The following is a 25,269-nucleotide window of genomic DNA, read 5'->3' on the forward strand; positions in this document are numbered from 1 at the left end:
TTCAAAAATAAAGTATTAACAGAAGAAGATATTGATGAATTATATAAATTATATAATCCTGAGCCGCAAAAACAAAAGGAACAAAACACCCAGGTCCTTCAGACCATAAATGAAGCACAAGCTTTAATTTATGATTCATTAGTTAAACCATATTCAGCCCGACTTTTAAATGAAGATCAACTTTTGGAATTCATCCTTCAACATAAACTCGAAGCGGGAAAGTATATCAAACCTTTATATACAGCATATTTAAAACAAATGAATAGAATACATCCAGAATTAATGAAGGAAGGAATGAAATCCAAAATCAAAGCAGATAAAATTAAACCACTTGCAACACCAAAACCTCCAACGACAGTACCGCCTCCTCCTTCAGTTAATCCTTCATCATTCACTTTATTATATCCATTTCAAACATTAAAGAAGCAAAAAGATTTTAAAAAGGATTTCAAGATATTAAATAAACCAATTGACCCAAAAATTCAACCGTTAAAGGAAAAATTTAGTCGACCTTCATTTGCTCCATATCCATATTCATACGAAATCGATCATCTGGAATATTCAAAAGGAAACGTTACTTATTTATTTGCCATTAACATTAACACTAGATATTTATATTGCATTCCGGTGAAAGGGAAAACAGAACAGGAAACAAGAAGAGCTATTCAATACTTACTAGATCATGAAAGAGTAGATAATATCAGGGGTGATGGTGATAAAGGATTTCAGGCAGCTATGACTCATTATTTCCCACAAATTAATTTTTCTTCTCATCCTCTCCATATACGTTTCATAATAAAATAGTTGATGCGGTAATGAGAACTCTTAGAGATGCGTTAGGGGTTAACGGTCAGATATACTGGGATGGAAATCATGACTCCATCATACAGCAGTAGTATATTATTACAATAATACATGGCATAGAACTATAAACATGAAACCGGTGGAAATGAAAAATGATATTTCAAAAGAATGGGAATATATTAGAAAGCAAATGGAAAAGTTAAATGATGTTAAACGTGAACAAATTAATTCGGGGCTCATGAATTTTAAACAAGGAAATAAAGTTTTAATTCATCTCGATTATGGAAAAACTGATAAATCAATGACAAAAAGAAGACGAAGATTTGACACAATAGCTGAATTTGTTAGATATATTAACGGCAATGCATTAGTTGAAGTTGACAATAAATTAATAGAAATTCCGATTTATTTTATTACTCCATTATATTTAAATAATATTTAATTTTTTTTATTTCGTAAGAAATGAGTGACAACAAAGCAGTCAAGAGTCCAGACGATGAATATAAAAAGAAACTAAACAGAATTAAATCAAAAATATGCTATTACAAAAAGAAGTCGCAATGCGGTGGGGTTGAAAACGATAAAACTAATGGAACTGAAAACGATAAAGAGAGGAAAGAAATAATCGAAAAATTAGAAACTTACCGTTCAATCCTTAAACTGAGTGAAGCAAAAATAAAAGAATTTAATAGAATAAATAAATTGATTGGAAGAGATGAATTTAATAAAGATGAATTTTTAAACTCAATCCAAATTTAATTTTTATTCCTCTTCGACAACGTCTCTCTTTCCATCATTACTGCATAACCACATTTTCTCAGTTTTAGTGGTTTGTTATTTTTAGCAAGTTCTCGCATCATTTTTATCGTTTCCTCCCTTGTTATGATTCGTGGTAAATTTTGAGCTTGTGGGGTATCCATTTATGATAAAAATAAAAATTTAAATTATGCCGTTCTAAAGTTTGTGACAACATGACATTTTGACAACATCATGGGTTATTCAATAATTAATTATTTTTGAAGAACTGAAGGGGTCACCAGGTCACCAGGTCATTTAACTTCTCTGAAAAAATGTGACAACATGACATTTTGACAACATCACAGGAGGAAGGCAAAAATAAATTCCAATCATACTTTATAAAGCTTCATTTACAGGTATTTCATCGTCAGTAAATGAATCCTCATTATCGTTTGGTTCAACCTGTTTATATAATCCTTTCATTTCTTCTTTCAAAACATAATACCATGTCTGTTTACCATCTATTTTTCTTTGTTTCCTTTCACATTTATCCTTAATGCTCATTTGGAAATTCTTGTCTTTCATGTCTGATGGTTTGCAGAATAGAGCATTTTTACATGTCATACCTGCACACAATTCATCATAATGTGTATATATCCATTCATCTAAAGGATTTGTTGATAACTCGATTAAATCTTGTTTGGCTTCAGTCATCGGTATGATTCGTACATTAAATGATGAAAGGTCATATTGCATAAAATATGTTAAAAGGTTATCATAAAATTCCTTAGTGCATGAATCCATTAAATTCTTGAAGTAATCAAATTGACCCTTGAATTTACCATTAACTCTTAAAACTACGTATCTTCTGTCTCCAACTTCAATTTTGACAGGGTAGACGTTGTTAGTTACGAAAATGAAGTTTGCAACATTCTGAGCAGTTCTTCTGGGTTGATTCTTTTCATTAATTCTAATCTCATTATCCGTAATAATTGATTTCAAAGCGTTGAAGTTTGCAAGTCTGTCTTCACCTACATTCTTGAGTTCATTAAGTACAAGAAACATTTTATTTTCAACTACTGAGTTGAAATTACCCGTTAGCTCACTTATTTCAGTAATGTTTTTACATGAATAACCGGCGAGGAGTTCAGAAATAATGTCTGTGAATCTGTTTTTACCTGTTCCCTGAAGTCCTTTCAAAATAATTGCTGTTTCATTCTTGATTCCAGGATGTTGAATCATTGATGCAATCCACCCGAGAAGGTATTTATACACTTCATCATTATTATCACAAATGGCTTCTTTAATGAAATCCATAAACATCTCAATTTTTGAGTAATCAGGCTTTTCGAGAATGTTGTATTTATAACCCTGAAACGTTGAGAAAACATCTGGGGAATCAGATTTAAAGCAAACACCCTTAACAGTTAATGAAGACAATTGATTTAGTAGTACATCCCATGCTGTTATGGTTTTACCTTCTTCTTTAAATAATTTAATCATTTTGAGTGACTCTTTCATGTTTGATTGAAGAACGAATGATATTTGATTCATTTTGTCGTGGATATTATAGTCCTTTTGAATGAAATATTTGTTTCCACAATCTACAAAACGAATTACACGTGATAAATCCTCAATTACTTCAGAACTGTTTTTATACTGATGATTTTCAGCCTTGCGTCTAATATCTGTTATCAAAAACGAGTCATCAAGTTTGATATCAAATGTTATTTTTGGCTTACGTAATAAAGGTAAAACATATTCATCATAATATTCCTTTTGATAAAGTTTTAGAATCTTCACCAAAACAAATGGAGAAGTCATTAAATGTGCATATCTACTACGTGCTTTTTCAAAATTACTTTTAGCATTTTCTGTTAAACTGCAGAAGTTATAAACGTTATCGTACGCTTCATTAATTAAATGATTAGGTAACGAATTAATAGCTTGAAACAGTGTGAACAATGTTATTTCTTTTTCTAAATTCATGTTTCCACCATCATTATGTACTTCAAAATCACAGATGCCATCAACTATGCTCTGGGCAAGTTTATCGTCAATGTTTACATCTTTGTTTTCATTCATGATATTCTTTATTTCTTCGTTCTTCTGTTCAACTCTTACCTTAATATTCAAATCATTTAATATATCATTCACTGTTCTGGTTAATGTTGAATCATAACTTCCACGAATGAATGAGTATGTATTGATTGGTTCTGTTGCATTCTTTCGAACTCTTGAATCAGCCATAACCACTAATGAACGCTTTGAATCATCCATAGAAGTCATTATGTCAATATCATAATCATTGCAGGAATAACATTTAATCATTCTGTTCGAAACTGCATAGAAGAAATTAGTGTTGCAATAAATGTGAAGACCTCCTGAAGCGGTTTTAACGATAACATCTTTATCCGAAAGTTTTGATAAAATATCTTTTCTAACTGTTTCTTTAAGTTCATCATTGTATGATTTATTGATATCAACATCTATAATCGTTAAATTTGAAATTTTATTTACTAATAAAGCCACACCAGTTTTCCTTCCTCTTCCTCCATCATGTTTGAGGTAGTTATGTAAATCAATCTTGTTTTCACCAATTCTTTCGTTGAGGGTTTTAGTTTCTGCCACAACTAATTCCTCAGCTAATGAATCAATAACTTTTTCATCAGAAACGATAAAGTTGCTGTTGTTGTTTGTTGCTGTCATTTATATAGGAATAAAAAAATAAAAATAATTTTAAAACTAACTTTATTTTTGGACTGCATCAAATTTTCGTAAATGTTGTCAAAATGTCATGTTGTCACATTTTTCAGAGAAGTGAAATGACCTGGTGACCTGGTGACCTGGTGACCCCTTCAGTTCTTCAAAAATAAGTCATAACTGCCTTCCTCCTGTGATGTTGTCAAAATGTCATGTTGTCACATTTTTCAGAGAAATGAAATGACCTGGTGACCTGGTGACCTGGTGACCCCTTCAGTTCTTCAAAAATAAGTCATAACTGCCTTCCTCCTGTGATGTTGTCAAAATGTCATGTTGTCACATTTTTCAGAGAAGTGAAATGACCTGGTGACCCCTTCAGTTCTTCAAAAATAAGTCATAACTGCCTTCCTCATGTGATGTTGTCAAAATGTCATGTTGTCACATTTTTTCAGAGAAGTGAAATGACCTGGTGACCTGGTGACCTGGTGATCCCTTCAGTTCTTCAAAAATAATTAATTATTGAATAACCTGAAAACATTAACATAAACATTAACCTGAAACTGTAATGCATGAAAATTCGGTTCAATTCATTTTTGACACTTTACATATCGGATGTATTATCTAAGAATTATATTATAAAATAATAATTTTGTGTTTTATAAGTTTATTTGTATAAATTGATTCAAAAAAATGGAAAGACAAGAAGTGGATCTGCCAAATGAAAATCAGATTTATATTACGGCATATATATTCATAATGTATACCTCTTACCCTTTCATTCCCTCGAGAAAGTTCAAAAACTTGGGTGCAATCAGAACTGATTGCACCCAAGTTTTTGAACTTTGTATAAGGAATTGTTGGCTATGATGTACTGATCATGAATCAGTACATCATAGCCAACAATTCCTTCGCAAACAGCGGGAAACTTTGTCTGAATAGTTTAACATTCAGACAAAGTTTCCCGCTGTAAGAGAGGGAATGGAAGGGTAAGAGGTATATATTCATAATGTATACCTCTTACCCTTTCATTCCCTCGAGAAAGTTCAAAAACTTGGGTGCAATCAGAACTGATTGCACCCAAGTTTTTGAACTTTGTATAAGGAATTGTTGGCTATGATGTACTGATCATGAATCAGTACATCATAGCCAACAATTCCTTCGCAAACAGCGGGAAACTTTGTCTGAATAGTTTAACATTCAGACAAAGTTCCCGCTGTAAGAGAGGGAATGGAAGGGTAAGAGGTATATATTCATAATGTATACCTCTTACCCTTTCATTCCCTCGAGAAAGTTCAAAAACTTGGGTGCAATCAGTTCTGATTGCACACAAGTTTTTTGAACTTTGTATAAGGAATTGTTGGCTATGATGTACTGATCATGAATCAGTACATCATAGCCAACAATTCCTTCCCAAACAACCCGAAATTTGTCTGATTCCACACTAATTTTATTAATTTATCTAAACTTTTATCCTCGTCTACAATTTAATCATCAATAATTATTTCTTGTTCTATTTCACTATTATATATATATATATTTATATGATTTGATTTAAAAAAAATAAATAAATAAATTAATAAATCATTTACTCAAATATATCAAAAGTTTTATTTTTATATATAAAGATAACTACTTTTAAAAAATACCTTATATATTTTTGCCATGTAAACTATTTTTGCCATGTAAACTTGTCACTTTTGTCAAAAGTGAAGTGAACCGAATTTTCATGCACAACACATTAACCTGAAACCATTAACGTAAACATTAACGTAAACATTAACGTAAACATTTATTTCTGCAGTTCATCCATTACTTCATTACCTAATTAATTACAGACATAAAATATATTTAGTTCATTCAATAAACACGGTACCATGCGAATACAGTCACAAATGGTGGCATATAATCTTTACCCAAGCCTGTTGGATTTGTTGTGAAAGTATGGACATGATTTCCTCCTGGTTCAGTTGGTCGAAAAGTCTTTTTTGCTGAATGGTTATAATCTGGAGATAAAACATCATAGCCAGCTTCATATTCTGAGTTGTATAATGGGTGGTCTCTTAATGAGTGGCTATGGTCGCCAGAAAAGTTTGTAGTTCCTGTATGAGTGTGCGGGGGTAAGTTTGCTTCTTTAATTTTCTTCGAACCTCCTGTTTGCTTTGAAGAGTTCGCACAATAGAGGAATTTATCTACAATCTGCTTCCACGTACCGAAACCCAGAACTGTTGCTGGATTTGTTGAGTTCATTGACGTATAAATAGAACCAATGGGGTAAATCATCTCAAGAATTGTATTTAATCCATTATGAATATTGAATTTATTATATAATATTGAATTTGGGTGAGTATTTAAAACTGGTCTTGTTATCAATATTAACGTATTATTTTTGAAAATTGCTTTTCTAACTGTAATAAACAGAAATTCATTAAAAGTGACAGCTCTCAATTTTTTGACATTTGTAAATTCTCAATTGAATGAGAAAAATGAAATAATACTAAGCATAATACAATATTCTAGATTTAATTATAATTAGGAAAAAGTTAGTTTTGAGAGTACTTTTCATAGGCATATAGAATGAAATCTTCTGAAAAATAATATCACATAAACTCATATTATTTTCTAATATATAACTATTTTATATAAAAATCAAATTCAATGATCTTAAAAGCGAAGGATAAACCTCAAAATTTACGAATATAATGAGTGGGAATATAATGCTTATCTATCATAAAACCATATGAAATATCAATTTTATTTTTCATATTCAAATGGACTGAGTGTTAACATTTAACATTTTTTGCTAATTGTCGTCAAAAATTAGGCGTAAAGCAAAAATTGATATTTCATATGGTTTTATGATAGATAAGCATTATATTCCCACTCATTATATTCGTAAATTTTGAGGTTTATCCTTCGCTTTTAAGATCATTGAATTTGATTTTTATATAAAATAGTTATATATTAGAAAATAATATGAGTTTATGTGATATTATTTTTCAGAAGATTTTGTGTTCTTCTTCAAAATTTTATTTTTTATTAAAAAGAATCTTTGCAAAATATACATTTACTTTAATTAATATTTAAAAACGTGCTCTATCAAAAGTTCCAAAAATTCAATATTTTAGCTTTTCTGAGGTGTCACTTTTGATGAATTTCTGTTTACAACATTAACGCATCTAATAGGATTATTTGAATATTTAAATTTAGCATCTTGATTTAAATTACATTTGAACCATTGGATACAATCGAATGAATAACAAGGGCAAAAATCATCTTCAACCGTTATCATTCCCATAAATTTACCGTTATTATATTCAACATATAAAATTCTTGGATTAATGATTGGCTTTCGTGTATCAGGATTCAAAACAGATGGAGTAAATGATTCATAGTTTTGAAAATCATTTGTTTTAAAATAATAAAGCACTCCAGCTGTATAAAATAAATACATGGTCACTCCATCGAAACATATCCATTCAAAAGAATCTATATCAAAGGTTTTATCTGATGATTTCATAAAATTTAAAAATGGTGGAGTAAAATAGACCTCTGATTGTTTTATTTCTTCATTAACAAATGATATATTAGCTTTCTTCTTTAACTCACTATCCACATATTCCTTATCTGCTTTCTTATTTAACTCATCGTTAACATATGTTTTATCCGCTTTAAGGTCTAAACATCCTGAAACCCATCCTGTATCGGCTTTAGTTTTTAAAATCTTTGATGTCCATTCATGATACCATTCAACCCTTTCTTTAATTTCATTATCTTTTTCATCAACATAAACCAAATTTGCCTTCTTCATTAACTCACTATCCACGTATTCCTTATCTGCTTTCTTCATTATGTCATTTAGGAAACCTTCTATGAATTCCTCATTTAAATTAAATCTTCCAATCTTCAAAACTTTAGGAAATGCATTTAATGCGTAATATCTCTGTTCTTCTGGTGGAATTGATGTTATATCATCCGTTATACCTTTAATTTTAGAATTCATAAATAAAATTTCTTTTATATTTGATATCACTGCACCACCCTTGCAAACGAATTCGAAATGGTCATTTTTCAATACTATCTCCAAATCTCCATATTTCAACCTTTGCGTTTGTTCTGCCGTCTTTGAATTATATGCATATATGGCGTATGTAATGGTCTGAGGGACCTGGGTGCTTTGTGCCTTAAGTTGCTGTGGTTGCTGTTGTTTAATCATTTATTATGATTTAAAAATAAATATTTAATCTGTTATCTCATCACCTATTTTTTCTATTTGAAATTGCCATAATATTTCATTCATGAATTCTAAATCACAATCAAATAGGTCAGTTACTCTAAATTTAATATTTGATAAATCTTTTGAATGAAGAATAAATGAATTCCCGATAATTGAAACGGATATGATAAAGAAAATGTGTTTAAGTTGATGGATAAAATGTTTTGTATTGATGGGTAAGAGTTAGGGTCTAATGTTTGATGTGAAAATCTCATTGGGGTATTAACTTTATCACATTTAATTAAAATGAAATTGGAACCAGTGTCAGAATACAAAACACCCCCAACATCTTTTTCAAAATTTAATATCCTCAACAATGAACGAAGATGAGGAGTACAAAATTTAATTTTCAGCGGAAATTTAATAAGGTTATTTATTTCATCAAGTTCAAAAAGTTTATCGGGTTTTGATTTAAAATTTTCTTCATACCATACGATAAATGATTCATTTAAATAACTTAAAATCATGTTAATATCCCATTTCGTTATCACATTATTTATATACATATCATACGTTTTTTCAAGGTCATCTTTAATAAATGATATATAATCTGAAGGGTCTAAAAGAATGGGATTAAATTTACCACTCACAGAAACGAGAGTAACATTATAAATTCCGCTAACTGTTAAATTTAATTCACAGCTATTATTCGAAATAATATTGATAATTGACATTTTTATTACGATTAAAAATATGGTAAAGCGTTATTTTCCAGTGATAAATAAAACTAGAATAAGATTACCTCAAGAATTCATAAATTCAACAATAAGAAATTCATTCATGTTATAAATTTTAGTGTTTTCAGAAAATATGAGTCAATGTCATATTCATCAACAGGTTATATTTCACTTCATTCAAATTTAGTTCAATCAAACCCATATAATGACCATTTCATAAGATTTTCAGATGGTATTAAAAATGTAATTGATAGATTAAAATATGAACAGATTGACAATATCGAATTTTTGGAATTTTGGTTTAAATATCCCGATGGAAAAAAGATTGAAGTTAAAGATAAAGCTGATACTATAACAAAAACAATTACAATGACCGATCCGGATAGGGGAACAAAAAGAAATAAAACAAACGATAGAAACTGGTGAAAGGTCAATTATTATCGATTATGATTCAAAGGATTATTATTCAATAATGTTAATGCTTGAATATTAAATAGCCTTAACAAAGAATTTTTCAAGTGATATTTTATATTCATCAACTATTTTATTGTATTGTTATTATAAGTTAAATGTAGTTCAGTTGTTGCTCCGTTCTTTGATATCTTAATTGTGCTAATATCCTTTATAGGATTTATTTTTGCAACTGTTCCGCAGCATGAAACCTCATCATCTATGAAAAATTGAATCTTAACGTCTGAATCTTGAACATCACAAAGAATGGCGATAATGTGAATTAATGATTCATAAGGTAAAATAATTAAACCGGATTGGTCAATTAAAATTTATTGAATCATAATATTAATTATTATATCACGGTAAATTTTCATTAATTCAGAATTAATGTCTACTTTATATGGCGCATTGCGAACTGGAATCGTAGATTCCTGGGTTCTCGATGTTTGATGAAAGAGGTGGGGGGTATGTTGGATAAGTGGGAATTTCAACGGTTCTTTACCGGGTTCAGATAAAATGATTGGGTCTCCATCTTCTTTATTTTGCTCCTCCTCCTTTTCGGTAAGTCACGAGTTAATAAATTTGGTTGAGTTGCTGACCTTGTTAATTCGGGCTAACATTAACTTTAACATTTTGAATAATTCGTGATTTATCATCATTTACGTTATAACCAACCGTAATCTCTGCTTTTGCGTTAGTGTTCTTTTGACTTGTGAAACGTCTTCTCATTTATAATTGAATAAAAAAAAGAAAAATATATTTAAAGTTTTATTTAGTTGTTACGGTAATATCCCAAGGTTCATCATTGTTTGCTTATACTTTCTTTGTAACTGCACCAATTATGTTATTGATATTGCTTTGAGTTTCTTCCAGTCTTATTTTATCATTTACAATATCTTTAATCATTTCATTACATGCATTCTTAAAACCATCTGATTTTTCTAATTTACGTCTATCACTTTCTTTAATTAAATCAAAGTTATAACCTTGTTGAGAATAAAGTGGTTTCTTTATCAATTCCTTGAACGCTTCTGAAAGTGAAGATGAAGAAATTCTTGCCACTTGAATTGGTTTAAATTCTGCTTTCATTGCTTCTTTCTGTTCATTGAACACTGGATCGAATAAAGCAACTTTAAAGAATTTCTTAGCTGGAATTTCAGGTCTAATATTTGCATATTGACCATCAAACTGATTAACATATCGTGGTAATCCATCCGGTCCCTCTTCAGCATTTAATTCTTCATTGAAATAAGAATATGGATTATAACGGTATGAATTAATTGGACCATTTTCACCTTCTCCAATGTATTGTTTAACAGCTTTTCCATTTTCATCAAATTGCATAGGATAACGTTCATTATATGCTTTACGTTTAGGATAATCAGTTATAGTTAATTTATAACCATTTATGACTTTAATATTACCTTGACCATCAGTAACGAAAACTTCATTTATACCATCAGGTTTTCCATTTGGACCCGTAATGTCTGCTTCGTGTGCTTCCCAATTTGGACCATGACGTTTGGCATATGCTTGAGCTTCTGGTAATGTTAAAACGTTTCTCATTTGTTTAACATCTTTTGAAGACCAGCAACAATATGAACTAATTCTTTCATTCCATCTGGAACTTTCATAGTTCTATTATATGCACCCTTTTTGTTTGTCCCTTGTTTTAATGGAACCTGTAGAAGATTTGCTATTTCTGTCATGTTTAATTATAAATAAAAAATAAAAATTAATTATAAAAAGTTAATCAAATTTAACACCTTTATTTAAATCAACTATTATTTTTCCATGTTCACCTAATTGCTGATATTGTGTGTAAAGTTCATTAATGCTCATTGGTAAATTCACTTGATAAAGCATAACGTTCAACTGTTGACGACTAAAACCACTGAAAATGAAAAGGGTGACAGGTTTGATTTAATGTTTGTGCTTAATGCTTTGAAGTATTGAACAGCCATGAAGAATGAACACTGAATGTGTCGACATTGAGTTAATAATGATTAAAATATGATTTCTCATTAGTTATTAGTTTTGATTTCACGCATCATCTAGAAAAATTAGTGAATGCAAAAATTCTTATCAAAATTTGAAATAGAAAGTGTTTCAAATAATTCATCCCTTTGTTTATCAATAATTTTATCCTCTAATCCTTGCTTCTTGATTGTATTATATAATTCTTTATACATTAAAAAGTTTTTTAAATAATCTTCTGCTTCTTCTTGTGATAAATAAATAATTGGAATTTTGATTAAATGCTTTAAAGATTCAAATGTATCATCTGAAGGTGAACCTGAACGGTTGATATAAATTAACACATGTGAATGGGGGAAGTGTTAGCAATAATGATAATTTGTTTTAATATCGTTAATGTTTTACCTTTATTTTGTTTACCAATTGCTGCAGTGATTGAATTTAAGTAACATTCAGAATATGGAATTTTCATTAATTTTTCCTTAGATAGAGCATTTCTATTATCACTCAATGCTTCATTAATCATATCATCTACGTATGTATTATATACTCCTGCTAATTCTTCAGAATTGAAATCCATTTAATCAAAAATAAATTTATAATTTTAAACATTTCTATTCATCAATATTTCATCATATGAACTTCTATACTGTGGTGGTGTACCTGTTGGATGATATTTCAAACCTTCATCCGGTGTCCATGTCCAATACGTAGTCCTAGTAAACCAAACCTGAGGAGGATTTGTCACCTTTGAACAGTAAGTGTCATTTTCACCCTGAATGATTGGATAAGCTTTCACTTGTACTGTAACTTGTGAGTTGAAAGTTTCTAATCCATCAAAGAATATACCCGCTCCATCACGTTGAACTGGAATAGTGCATAAGAATGAAGTTTGGTCTTTCCATGTTCTAGCTAATGGTGTGCCATTATCATCATTCAGTGGTCTAGTTAATGAGTCCTCGTATTCTTCTGTGCATTCATTCACTCCATCTAAATCAGAAGCTTGAAGCATACGTGTAAAGAATATGTCACCCACTGTGGTCATCGCTTGATCGGGGAAGTTTCTGGAATCTATAGTGACCTGAAGACCTCGAAGCATTGGATTTTCTAAAACTGTTCTTTGCATTGCATTCTTCGGAAATGTTAACACAACATCTGTAACATTATGAAGAGCGTATGAGAAATCTGAGCTAATACCTTCAGGAGTGATGCAACCTCCATTTAGTGAACGAACGTCAATATGTTGAGCTGGAATCATGAATGGATCTTCCTTACTGAATAAACGTGGTATTGCTTTAACTGATTCTTCAATTAAACCGTATCCTGGTGTAATGCATTTATCCTCTAAAACTTCCATCTTTGTGCATGAAATAATAACGTTATCAACTGTTGCGTCAGCAGATGTAGCGGCTAAGCTTGTAATTAATTTGGCAGGAAGTCCGATTTGTTGGAATTTGCGATCATATTTATAAACATGATTCATAATCTTTTCATAATTTTCATCAGTTATCTTTTCATAAACGTAATTTTGTAAATCAGCAACTCTTAACGGGTCAACCTGACAAAATACTAAAGTATCCCTGAAAACATAATATTTAAGAATGATTTCACCAAATGATTTAGGATAATCATCGAACGCCTGAAATGCTAACAAATCATTTACCGGAATAATCATATCAAAAGTGATATCAACTTCTTCATTTGCTTTTTGAAAACTTCTGAAGGGTCAATATATTTACCACATACTGAGTTATCATATTTTTGAACATTATTATATAACGAATGAACAAACTTTTTAACTTTCCTTTCTGATTTTGGTTTATATGTTGCAAATGCGAAAGATTCACGGGCGCAATCCATCTGAAGATAACCGGCATCACCTCTTTCGGTTTCTACTTCTAATTGTTTAAAGCTTTGATTTGATGATTTGTAACCAACGAATAAACGCATGCATTTAAAAGCGGCATCACATGTGAAAGCTTTATTTGAAACTAGAGTTGCTTTAACTTTGCGTTTAATATATGTGTCACCTAATTGGTTCACATCATGAGCCGGATTTGTAATTCTTAAATGAGTTTGTTTATCATCAAAATATGGAGCATCAGAGTCATAGCATGAACTTTCAAGTTCTCTATAATATCTTCTACCGTCATTCTTTGCGAATATTTCATTTATCTTTTCGAATGAATGAAACACATTTCCATTAATCGGTTTAGTGTTTGGCACCAAATAGTTAGTCGTCATTTATTAATAAATAAAAAATCAAAATTAAAAGATGAAAATGAATTTTTAATTTTAATGAAATAATCAACTATGGCTGCAGGATTTTTAAAAAATGTGGGATAAAGTAAAAAGAGGAGCGCATAAAGTTTGGGAAACAATGAAGAAAGGAGCAAATTGGATATTTAAGAATAAAGAAGCAATTAGTGACGTTGCTGAATCAATAACACCAAAAGCCGCCCCAATAAGAGAAATATTAAATAAAGGAGAAAAAGTTTATCAAAGACTTCAACCGATACTAAGATAAAAATAATATTTATTTATTTTTCCACTATCTACCTCCTATTTTATTAAGTATTCCTTCAGCTATTCCACCAATTGCGTTACCTGCTTGTGCTCCCATTGCCGGATTACCTGCTTTAGTACCTAATACTCCACCTATGATAGTTCCTGCCGTTTTCGCTACTGGTGCCAAAAAGTTTGCAACGGGTTTAATAATCTTTTGATGAACCCAACCCGCAGCTTTCTTAATTCCATCCCATAATTTTTTAAAGAATCCTGCCGCCATTTCTGATTTAATATTAATTAAAAAATATATTTCATCACTTATATTCTAATTTTTATTTAATGATAAATGAAACCGATTTTAAAAATAAATGAAACAGAGGAGGAAGAAATAAATGAAAGTGAAAATGTTCAACAAAAAATAAACGTTGTTAAACCAATTACTGAAATAAAAATTTTTTCATCTGTTGAAGAATTTAATGACTATTATGCTAATAATAAAAATTATTTGAAGAATTGACAACATGTAAATTGAATAAAATGTTTAAAGTTGATGGATTCAAAATTTCAAAAATAAAAGGAGTGGTTAGTTTGAAATCTATTAGTAGTATATGTGGATGGGTTGTGTGACTTTTTTTGTAAACGTAAGAATTCATACGATATTGAACGATTTTGTATCATTTTTTTTGACATATGAAGTAAAAAATGTATGATTCTTACGGTTTTTATTCTTACGTTTTTGAATAAATCAAGATTTAAAAAATTGACTTCTTACGTAAAATTAAAACTAAGTTAAATTTATTTTTTATTTTATAATAAATGAGTATAACAACTAATTCATTGAAATCTTTAAAGTTCACTAATTCAGAATTAGAAAATATTTTAGAAAATTTTGGAGATGGTTCTTATCCAACATATATGCAGAATGTGAAAGAGTTTTCCAGATTGTTGAATGAATTTAAATATAACGGACCAATTACTAAAAAGGCTATAATGAGATATTTATATCCCAAAAAAGTTGAAAAACAGGAGAATATTCCTCTTTATGGTCCAGAGGACCTGGGCTCAGAGAGCCTTGAAACACCTCCTGAATATTTTGAAGAAAAAATTAAACAAGATGAATATTATAACGATGAGATTGAGAAATTGGAACAATTAAGAAATGAAATAGATGAAAGAATTAGTGAATTGAGAAATGCTGAGAATGAAGTAGAGGGTTTAATGAATATCCCAGCTTCAGAATCAGAAGTTCAAAAATCACATGAGGAAAGATATAAAAATTACTTTTTGGAATCTACTAAAAATTTATTAGATGGTGATATTGACGAAACACTTTCAGAAGAAGGCACAAAATTTATTCATAAACATAAGCTTCAGTTTATTGACGATGGAGATTATCCATGTATATTACTTTCACCTCCTCTTGATTCTGAAAAATTCAAAAAAGCACTGAAAAATGTAACATATGCAACAAATACGATTAAGAAAGAAGACCATGATATTTACACAAATTATTATTTAAATAAATGTACAGGTGTTGATAAAGTTTTTGATTTGTTAGATAAAATATCAAAAGAAACAATTGGTACATATAAAATTTTATGCGATTGTGGTTTCATTATTGAAGATACCAATAATGTTTCATATGAAAGAACAGCACCGAAGGAAGACGAAGTTGAAAGGTCTATACCATTCGTTATTAAGAACATAAAAGATATGAAAACTTATAAACATTATATTTATTCATTTATTTCAGAAAAAATGGAAGCAACCCATAAAACATCATCTCATCATTTTATAGCTATTCATACATTCCTTTTCAAAGTTGTGAAATTAAATAAGACAGGAATTAGATTTAATGTATCAGGGTACGCATTCTTGAGTAAATTAAAATGTATTCGTCACGTCGCAGATGATAAAAATTTATGTGTTCTTAATTCATTTTATGGACTTTAGCCCTGGACTCTCTGAGTCTCGGACTTTAAAAAAAATAAACTTTATTTTTATTTATTTTTTAATTTTTATTCTTACATAAATGAACAAAAATGGAACAGCTAAAATGAATGATAATCAAATAAGAGCCGAAGGTAGAAGGTTATTTAAACGCTTCTATAACATTCCTGATGGTGTTAATCCTAAAACTCGTAGAAGTTATTTAAATGAAGCCATAGATGCATATGAAGGATTTGACATTTCATCAGAAAGTGAGAGGTTAGCAAGAATGTTAAACGTTAATATTGATTTTTATTATTGTGACCCTCAACCAGAAGACGTAGACATTAACAAGGTAGACTTTCCATTAGTGGAATCAATAATGATAGATCCAGAATTTGAAACAGTAAATATTTTATTAACACAGAGTCCATGTGGAAAACTTCACGCTGACAGAATAACAGACGTTGAAGCACTCACAGGATATAAAGTTTGCCCCTTTTGCAAAGAAGAAGTATATTCTATCCGTGATGATCCAGAAAGGAAAAACCAAAGAAGATTTTTAAAACATTGTGAGAAATGTAAAGAAAATAATGGAAGATTAATTCAAGACGTTCAATTGCAAAAACACAACAACCATATGCACCACATATCACGAAACAGAAGATATATCAATGGCTATTAGCACATAATTTGCAGGAATATTATAAACCAACAAGATATTATATTACTTTTGACTTCGAAACATTAGAGACTAAAGAAGAACTTCAACTTTCTGAATGTGCAACTTTGAACGCTTACTTAAAACCATTTATGGTATCATCAACGTTAAATTAAACCGATAAAACGTATACGAGGAATTTTTGCTTAACATCAAGTGATTCGTTCATCTCTGATTGGATTGAATTTTTATTTTCAACCTGTTCATTAGTTGCTAAATCAAATATTGAACAATATGAAGAATTAATGAATACATTAAATGAAAACAAAGGAAGCATGAAAGAACTTTTAGATGAAGAATTTAATAAAGTGAATATCATTGGTTTTAATTCGGGAAAGTTTGATTTAAATTTAATTCTTCGTGATTTAAATACTGCAAAATGGAAGATAAAATCAATGCTGGGTTCTTCTTCTCAATTTAAGCAAGTCATTGTAAAGAAAACAAACTGTCCATATGAATTAAGATTTATTGACATCAGAAATTATATAGCGGGTGGAACATTAGACCAATTCACTCAAGATTTCGGAAACAATAAATCACGTGTTAAATCCTTTTTCCCTTATCAATTCATCACATGGGAGAATTACGAAGATGAATTATATAAAAAGGAACCATTCACTCAAGATTCATTTTATTCAGCATTAACACAAGAAACAATATCCGATTCAGATTATCAAATATATCTCAATGATGCTAAAAATTTTGAAGAATAGATTAGAATATTTTATTCATTATTGCAATAAAGACGTTGAAATTATGATTGACCCAATTGATAAAATTATCGAAGAAACATTTGTTTATAAAATTGACATGCTTCATAATCTTTCTTTATCATCGAATGCATCAATGATTCGTTACGCGTTAGCATATAAGAACTTCAATCCTAACGAAACATATCCAGAAGAAGAAAATGTGGAATCAAGTTTTGAATTAACAAAAAGTATTGGAAATATAAAATTGAATCATATAAGAAACAAGATGAAAAGGCGAAAAGAGATACTAAAAACAATGTTTCAATGGATGACTATCAATACTATCACGATTTAATCCTTTCATCTAAATGCAAAATGTGTGGTAAAGCGTTTACATATGCAAATAAACCAACATTGGATAGAATCGATAATGAAAAACCACATACCAAAGAAAATTGTCAGTTAATGTGTTGTTATTGCAATGTCGTAAAATCAAATAAAGATGAAGATGTTCAACGTTTAAGAATCAATTTAAGAAATTATGCATTAAAAAATAATTTACCAATGACTTTAGATTCAGTTGAAGCTTATCACATTCTCCGTAATGGAATTACTGGTGGTCTATCAAATGTTCAACATCGTGTTAATCTTAAAGGAATCACGCACATTAATAAACTTTCATATAATCCAGAAACTAAAACTGTATCAAATGAGGACACCACCAACATTATGACTCATTTCGTTGGAGTTGACTTTAATTCATTATATCCTTCATCATTTTCATCTAATCCTCATGATTTCATTCAATATACTGACCATAAAATGTATATGCCGGGAAGATTGAATGGTGTTATCATTTGTGATACAGCAACAAAGAAAGCAAAAGCACTGGGAATAATTAAGAAGAAAAATACTTTATTCGTGGCTGAAGTAAAGGGTCACATTGATGAAAAATACATTAATGATTACATAAACTTTTTACCGATAATAAGAAACTTAGATATTATCACAGATGAAAAAACAATTGGCAGTTTTATGTATAATTACATGAAATCAAACAATCTACCAGTTGACCAGAAACAGAGAAAATTAACTCAGTTAGCATCAACACACAACCAATATCAACCATTTTCTTCTTATTATCTTTGGTATCTAATAGACAGATTTCATTTTATCATTGATGACATTCAATCAATTTTAACATTTACGAAAAACACTTGTTTTAATGAATTTGCGAACAAATTTATGAACGAAAGACAAAAGGCTGAATTAGAAGGAAATAAAGGAAAAAGTTTATTTTGCAAGATTTCACTTAATGGATCATATGGTTACGATGCAATGAATACACAAAATTACGCAAAGACTAAAATAATGAATGCACAGAAGGCACGCGTTGCATGTATGTCAAATAAGTTTAAAAACATAAGAGAAATAGGTGAAGATACATATCAAGTGATGCTTAAAGATAGATTTTATAGATGTGATACATGTTTACAAGAGGCATTCTTCACTTTAGATAATGCTAAATACTGGTATTTGGTTTTCATTTATGATTTTATGTATAAATGCATGAATGTTAATCGTTTTCATTTCATTGAAGGTGATACTGATTCATCTTATTGGGCAATCGCTGGCGACCCAAATCTTCCTAACACTCAAGCATTTCAAGCAATTGTTACCGATAAACAATTTTATGATAAAAACATTTTCAAATTCGCACCATTTGATTTCTTCTGTTTTGATGAGAAATTTAAACCTAAATTAAAGAATAAAGCTGAAGAAAAAGCACATGAGAAGAAGTTATTGGGTTTAGCAATTGAGAAACAAGGTGATAACATGGTTGCTTTATGTCCTAAGTGTTATACATCATTCAACGGTTCAATTGATGGAAGTGATTTTAAAAAGATTGCACAAAAAATGAAAGGTGTTAGTTTACGACAAAATAAACAATTAACACCTAAAAATTATTTGGATATAATAAATGATAAATGATATTTGATGGTCAGAATATTAATTTACAACTTAAAAACGGGTCAATGACTCGCTTAACAATTGGTAAGACTGCATTAACAGGAGCACACACTAAGGCTGTATGTTGTGAAAATGGATGTTGTATGCCATTTATTTAATAAAATACCACAGAAGAGACAAAAGGAACCGTTAATGATGGTTTTGATACTATGATTCAAAGAGGTGGGCACCCTTAAAACATTGATTTTATTTTTATATAAATGAATAACACAGATTTAAAAATTTTAATTGATGATTTAGTACTTAATCAAAATTTTCTTATTATTATGATTAAAATCATATCTCCAAAAATAATAAAATATAACGGGTGATGATATGGAATATTATTATCCATATTATAAAAATGAAATTTTGAAATATCATATAAAATAATTTCTGAAATTAAAGACAAAATTAAAAATAATGAATATTCAAAGGGAAAAACTAAATCACAGCTTAAACAGTTGAAAGATTTCAAAAATAAAGTATTAACAGAAGAAGATATTGATGAATTATATAAATTATATAATCCTGAGCCGCAAAAACCAAAGGAACAAAACAAAGGAACAAAACACCCAGGTCCTTCAGACCATAAATGATGCACAAGCTTTAATTTATGATTCATTAGTTAAACCATATTCAGCCCGACTTTTAAATGAAGATCAACTTTTGGAATTCATCCTTCAACATAAACTCGAAGCGGGAAAGTATATCAAACCTTTATATACAGCATATTTAAAACAAATGAATAGAATACATCCAGAATTAATGAAGGAAGGAATGAAATCCAAAATCAAAGCAGATAAAATTAAACCACTTGCAACACCAAAACCTCCAACGACAGTACCCTCCTCCTTCAGTTAATCCTTCATCATTCACTTTATTATATCCATTTCAAACATTAAGAAGCAAAAAGATTTTAAAAAGGATTTCAAGATATTAAATAAACCAATTGACCCGAAAAATTCAACCGTTAAAGGAAAAATTTAGTCGCCCTTCATTTGCTCCATATCCATATTCATACGAAATCGATCATCTGGAATATTCAAAAGGAAACGTTACTTATTTATTTGCCATTAACATTAACACTAGATATTTATATTGCATTCCGGTGAAAGGGAAAACAGAACAGGAAACAAGAAGAGCTATTCAATACTTACTAGATCATGAAAGAGTAGATAATATCAGGGGTGATGGTGATAAAGGATTTCAGGCAGCTATGACTCATTATTTCCCACAAATTAATTTTTTCTTTCATCCTCTCCATATACGTTTCATAATAAAATAGTTGATGCGGTAATGAGAACTCTTAGAGATGCGTTAGGGTTAACGGTCAGATATACTGGGATGGAAATCATGACTCCATCATACAGCAGTTAGTATATTATTACAATAATACATGGCATAGAACTATAAACATGAAACCAGTGGAAATGAAAAATGATATTTCAAAAGAATGGGAATATATTAGAAAGCAAATGGAAAGGTTAAATGATGTTTAAACATGAACAAATTAATTCGGGCTCATGAATTTTAAACAAGGGATAAAGTTTTAATTCATCTCGATTATGGAAAAACTGATAAATCAATGACAAAAAGAAGACGAAGATTTGACACAATAGCTGAATTTGTTTAGATATATTAACGGCAATGCATTAGTTGAAGTTGACAATAAATTAATAGAAATTCCGATTTATTTTATTACTCCATTATATTTAAATAACATTTAATTTTTTTTTATTTCGTAAGAAATGAGTGACAACGAAGCAGTCAAGAGTCCGGACAATGAATATAAAAAGAAACTAAACAAAATTAAATCAAAAATATGCTATTACAAAAAGAAGCCGCAATGTGGTGGGGTTGAAAACGATAAAGAAATAATCGAAAAATTAGAAACTTACCGTTCAATCCTTAAACTGAGTGAAGCAAAAATAAAAGAATTTAATAGAATAAATCAATTGATTGGAAGAGATGAATTTAATAAAGATGAATTTTTAAACTCAATCCAAATTTAATTTTTATTCCTCTTTGACAACATCTCTCTTTCCATCATTACTGCATAACCACATTTTCTCAATTTTAGTGGTTTGTTATTTTTAACATGTTCTTGCATCATTTTTATCATTTCCTCCCTTGTTATGATTCGTGGTAAATTTTGAGCTTGTGGGGTATCCATTTATGATAAAAATAAAAATTTAAATTATGCCGTTCTAAAGTTTGTGACAACATGACATTTTGACAACAACATAGGAGGAAGGCAGTTATGACTTATTTTTGAAGAACTGAAGGTGCTACCATGTTACCATGTGCTACCAGGTCATTTAACTTCTCTGAAAAAGTGTGACAACATGACATTTTGACAACAACATAGGAGGAAGGCAGTTATGACTTATTTTGAAGAACTGAAGGTGCTACCATGTTACCATGTGCTACCAGGTCATTTAACTTCTCTGAAAAAGTGTGACAACATGACATTTTGACAACAACATAGGAGGAAGGCAGTTATGACTTATTTTTGAAGAACTGAAGGTGCTACCATGTTACCATGTGCTACCAGGTCATTTAACTTCTCTGAAAAAGTGTGACAACATGACATTTTGACAACAACATAGGAGGAAGGCAGTTATGACTTATTTTGAAGAACTGAAGGTGCTACCATGTTACCATGTGCTACCAGGTCATTTAACTTCTCTGAAAAAGTGTGACAACATGACATTTTGACAACATTTACGAAAATTTGATGCAGCCCAAAAATAAAGTTAGTTTTAAAATTATTTTTATTTTTTTATTCCTATATAAATGACAGCAACAAACAACAACAGCAACTATATCGTTTCTGATGAAAAGTTATTGATTCATTAGTTGAGGAATTAGTTGTGGCAGAAACTAAAACCCTCAACGAAAGAATTGGTGAAAACATGATTGATTTACATAACTACCTCAAACATGATGGAGGAAGAGGAAGGAAAACTGGTACAGCTTTATTAGTAAATAAAATTTCAAATTTAACGATTATAGATGTTGATATCAATAAATCGTACAATGATGAACTTAAAGAAACAGTTAGAAAAGACATTTTATCAAAACTTTCGGATAAAGATGTTATCGTTAAAACCGCATCAGGAGGTCTTCACATTTATTGCAACACTAATTTCTTCTATGCAGTTTCGAACAGAATGATTAAATGTTATTCCTGCAATGATTATGATATTGATATAATGACTTCTATGGATGATTCAAAACGTTCATTAGTAGTTATGGCTGATTCAAGAGTTCGAAAGAATGCATCAGAACCAATCAATACATACTCATTCATTCGTGGAAGTTATGACTCAACATTAACCAGAACAGTGAATGATATATTAAATGATTTGAATATTAAGGTAAGAGTTGAACAGAAGAATGAAGAAATAAAGACTATCATGAATGAAAACAAAGATGTAAACATTGACGATAAACTAGCTCAAAGCATAGTTGATGGCATCTGTGATTTTGAAGTACATAATGATGGTGGAAACATGAATTTAGAAAAAGAAGTTACATTATTCACACTGTTTCAAGCAATTAATTCGTTACCTAATCATTTAATTAATGAAGCATACGATAACGTTTATAACTTCTGCAGTTTAACTGAAAATGCAAAAAGTAATTTTGAAAAAGCACGTAGTAGATATGCACATTTAATGACTTCTCCATTTGTTTTAGTGAAGATTCTAAAACTTTATCAAAAGGAATATTATGATGAATATGTTTTACCTTTATTACGTAAGCCAAAAATAACATTTGATATCAAACTTGATGACTCGTTTTTGATAACAGATATTAGACGCAAGGCTGAAAATCATCAGTATAAAAACAGTTCTGAAGTAATTGAGGATTTATCACGTGTAATCCGTTTTGTAGATTGTGGAAATAAATATTTCATTCAAAAGGACTATAATATCCACGACAAAATGAATCAAATATCATTCGTTCTTCAATCAAACATGAAAGAGTCACTTAAAATGATTAAATTATATAAAGAAGAAGGTAAAACCATAACAGCATGGGATGTACTACTAAATCAATTGTCTTCATTAACCGTTAAGGGTGTTTGCTTTAAATCTGATTCCCCAGATGTTTTCTCAACGTTTCAAGGTTATAAATATAACGTTCTCGAAAAAGTAGATTACTCAAAAATTGAGATGTTTATGAATTTCATTAAAGAAGCCATATGCGATAATAACGATGAAGTGTATAAATACCTTCTCGGCTGGATTGCATCAATGATTCAACATCCTGGAATCAAGAATGAAACAGCAATTATTTTGAAAGGACTTCAGGGAACAGGTAAAAACAGATTCACAGACATTATTTCTGAACTTCTCGCTGGTTATTCATGTAAAAACATTACTGAAATAAGTGAGCTAACGGGTAATTTCAACTCAGTAGTTGAGAATAAAATGTTTCTTGTACTTAATGAACTCAAGAATGTTGGTGAAGATAGACTCGCAAACTTCAACGCTTTGAAATCAATTATTACGGATAATCAAATTAGAATTAATGAAAAGAATCAACCCAGAAGAACAGCACAGAACGTTGCAAACTTCATTTTCGTAACTAACAACGTCTACCCTGTCAAAATTGAAGTTGGAGACAGAAGATACGTAGTTTTAAGGGTTAATGGTAAATTCAAGGGTCAATTTGATTACTTCAAGAATTTAATGGATTCATGCACTAAGGAATTTTATGATAACCTTTTAACATATTTTATGCAATATGACCTTTCATCATTTAATGTACGAATCATACCGATGACTGAAGCCAAACAAGATTTAATTGAATTATCAACAAATCCTTTAGATGTATGGATAAATACACATTATGATGAATTGTGTGCAGGTATGACGTGTGAAAATGCTCTATTCTGCAAACCATCAGACATGAAAGACAAAAACTTTCAAATGAGTATTAAGGATAAATGTGATAGGAAACATAGAAGAATAGACGGTAAACAAACATGGTGTTATGTTTTGAAAGAAGAAATGAAAGGATTATATAAACAGGTTGAACCAAACGATAATGAGGATTCATTTACTGACGATGAAATACCTGTAAATGATGCTTTATAAAGTATGATTGGAATTTATTTTTGCATTAATCCTCCTGTGTTGTTGTCAAAATGTCATGAGTTAAATGACCTGGTAACATGGTAGCACCTTCAGTTCTTCAAAAATAAGTCATAACTGCCTTCCTCCTATGTTGTTGTCAAAATGTCATGTTGTCACACTTTTTCAGAGAAGTTAAATGACCTGGTAGCACATGGTAACATGGTAGCACCTTCAGTTCTTCAAAAATAAGTCATTATTGAATAACCTATGTTGTTGTCAAAATGTCATGAGTTAAATGACCTGGTAACATGGTAGCACCTTCAGTTCTTCAAAAATAAGTCATAACTGCCTTCCTCCTATGTTGTTGTCAAAATGTCATGTTGTCACACTTTTTCAGAGAAGTTAAATGACCTGGTAGCACATGGTAACATGGTAGCACCTTCAGTTCTTCAAAAATAAGTCATTATTGAATAACCCGTAAACATTAACGTAAACATTTATTTCTGCAGTTCATTCATTACTTCATTACCTAATTAATTACAAACATAAAATATATTTAGTTCATTCAATGAACGCGGTAAGCCTGCAAAGTAGGCTCAAGCACATTCAATAAATGCGGTACCATGCGAATACAGTCATAAATGGTGGCATATAATCTTCACCCGAGCCTGTTGGATTTGTTGTAAATGTATGT

At 30.0% G+C, this 25,269-nt stretch overlaps 7 protein-coding genes and 3 pseudogenes across 10 annotated transcripts, besides 6 other annotated features; 6 read left to right on the forward strand and 4 right to left on the reverse strand.

The window, feature by feature from the left end:
* Window positions 1-6,588: part of a mobile genetic element that runs on past the window's edge.
* TVAGG3_0465980 (uncharacterized protein) lies at window positions 1,267-1,563 on the forward strand (the record flags this gene model as incomplete). The annotated part of the gene is made up of 1 exon (XM_051235273.1): window positions 1,267-1,563. One exon carries the CDS (start codon window positions 1,267-1,269, stop codon window positions 1,561-1,563), a length of 297 nt encoding a protein of 98 aa, XP_051093097.1.
* On the reverse strand, window positions 1,939-3,366 carry TVAGG3_0465990 (uncharacterized protein; the record flags this gene model as incomplete). The annotated part of the gene is made up of 1 exon (XM_051235274.1): window positions 1,939-3,366. The coding sequence occupies one exon, from the start codon at window positions 3,364-3,366 to the stop codon at window positions 1,939-1,941; it is 1,428 nt and encodes a 475-aa protein (XP_051093098.1).
* TVAGG3_0466000 (Prim-pol domain family) lies at window positions 3,798-4,248 on the reverse strand (the record flags this gene model as incomplete). The annotated part of the gene is made up of 1 exon (XM_051235275.1): window positions 3,798-4,248. A coding segment is annotated over one exon (451 nt), but the record flags the coding sequence as incomplete, so codon positions are not given.
* Window positions 4,874-4,918: a mobile genetic element.
* Window positions 4,989-5,679: a mobile genetic element.
* Window positions 6,589-6,653: 65 nt separating the features above from the next.
* Window positions 6,654-6,690: a mobile genetic element.
* A 684-nt stretch (window positions 6,691-7,374) lies between these two features.
* Window positions 7,375-7,412: a mobile genetic element.
* A 3,049-nt stretch (window positions 7,413-10,461) lies between these two features.
* TVAGG3_0466050 (uncharacterized protein) lies at window positions 10,462-11,214 on the reverse strand (the record flags this gene model as incomplete). Its single annotated transcript, XM_051235276.1, has 1 exon — window positions 10,462-11,214. The coding sequence occupies one exon, from the start codon at window positions 11,212-11,214 to the stop codon at window positions 10,462-10,464; it is 753 nt and encodes a 250-aa protein (XP_051093100.1).
* Window positions 11,215-12,481: 1,267 nt separating this feature from the next.
* Window positions 12,482-25,269: part of a mobile genetic element that runs on past the window's edge.
* Window positions 14,177-14,413, reverse strand: TVAGG3_0466070 (N-acetylmuramoyl-l-alanine amidase family; the record flags this gene model as incomplete). The annotated part of the gene is made up of 1 exon (XM_001288102.1): window positions 14,177-14,413. The coding sequence occupies one exon, from the start codon at window positions 14,411-14,413 to the stop codon at window positions 14,177-14,179; it is 237 nt and encodes a 78-aa protein (XP_001288103.1).
* On the forward strand, window positions 15,124-15,675 carry TVAGG3_0466080 (uncharacterized protein; the record flags this gene model as incomplete). The annotated part of the gene is made up of 1 exon (XM_051235277.1): window positions 15,124-15,675. A coding segment is annotated over one exon (552 nt), but the record flags the coding sequence as incomplete, so codon positions are not given.
* TVAGG3_0466090 lies at window positions 16,166-17,863 on the forward strand (annotated as a pseudogene). Its single transcript has one exon. A coding segment is annotated over exon 1 (1,698 nt).
* TVAGG3_0466100 lies at window positions 18,523-19,604 on the forward strand (annotated as a pseudogene). Its single transcript has one exon. A coding segment is annotated over exon 1 (1,082 nt).
* Window positions 22,285-23,456, forward strand: TVAGG3_0466110 (annotated as a pseudogene). The gene has a single exon. A coding segment is annotated over exon 1 (1,172 nt).
* On the forward strand, window positions 23,928-24,596 carry TVAGG3_0466120 (uncharacterized protein; the record flags this gene model as incomplete). Its single annotated transcript, XM_051235278.1, has 1 exon — window positions 23,928-24,596. One exon carries the CDS (start codon window positions 23,928-23,930, stop codon window positions 24,594-24,596), a length of 669 nt encoding a protein of 222 aa, XP_051093102.1.

The sequence above is a fragment of the Trichomonas vaginalis genome, chromosome II (assembly GCF_026262505.1).
Source record: "Trichomonas vaginalis G3 chromosome II, whole genome shotgun sequence".
Taxonomy (NCBI): domain Eukaryota; phylum Parabasalia; order Trichomonadida; family Trichomonadidae; genus Trichomonas; species Trichomonas vaginalis.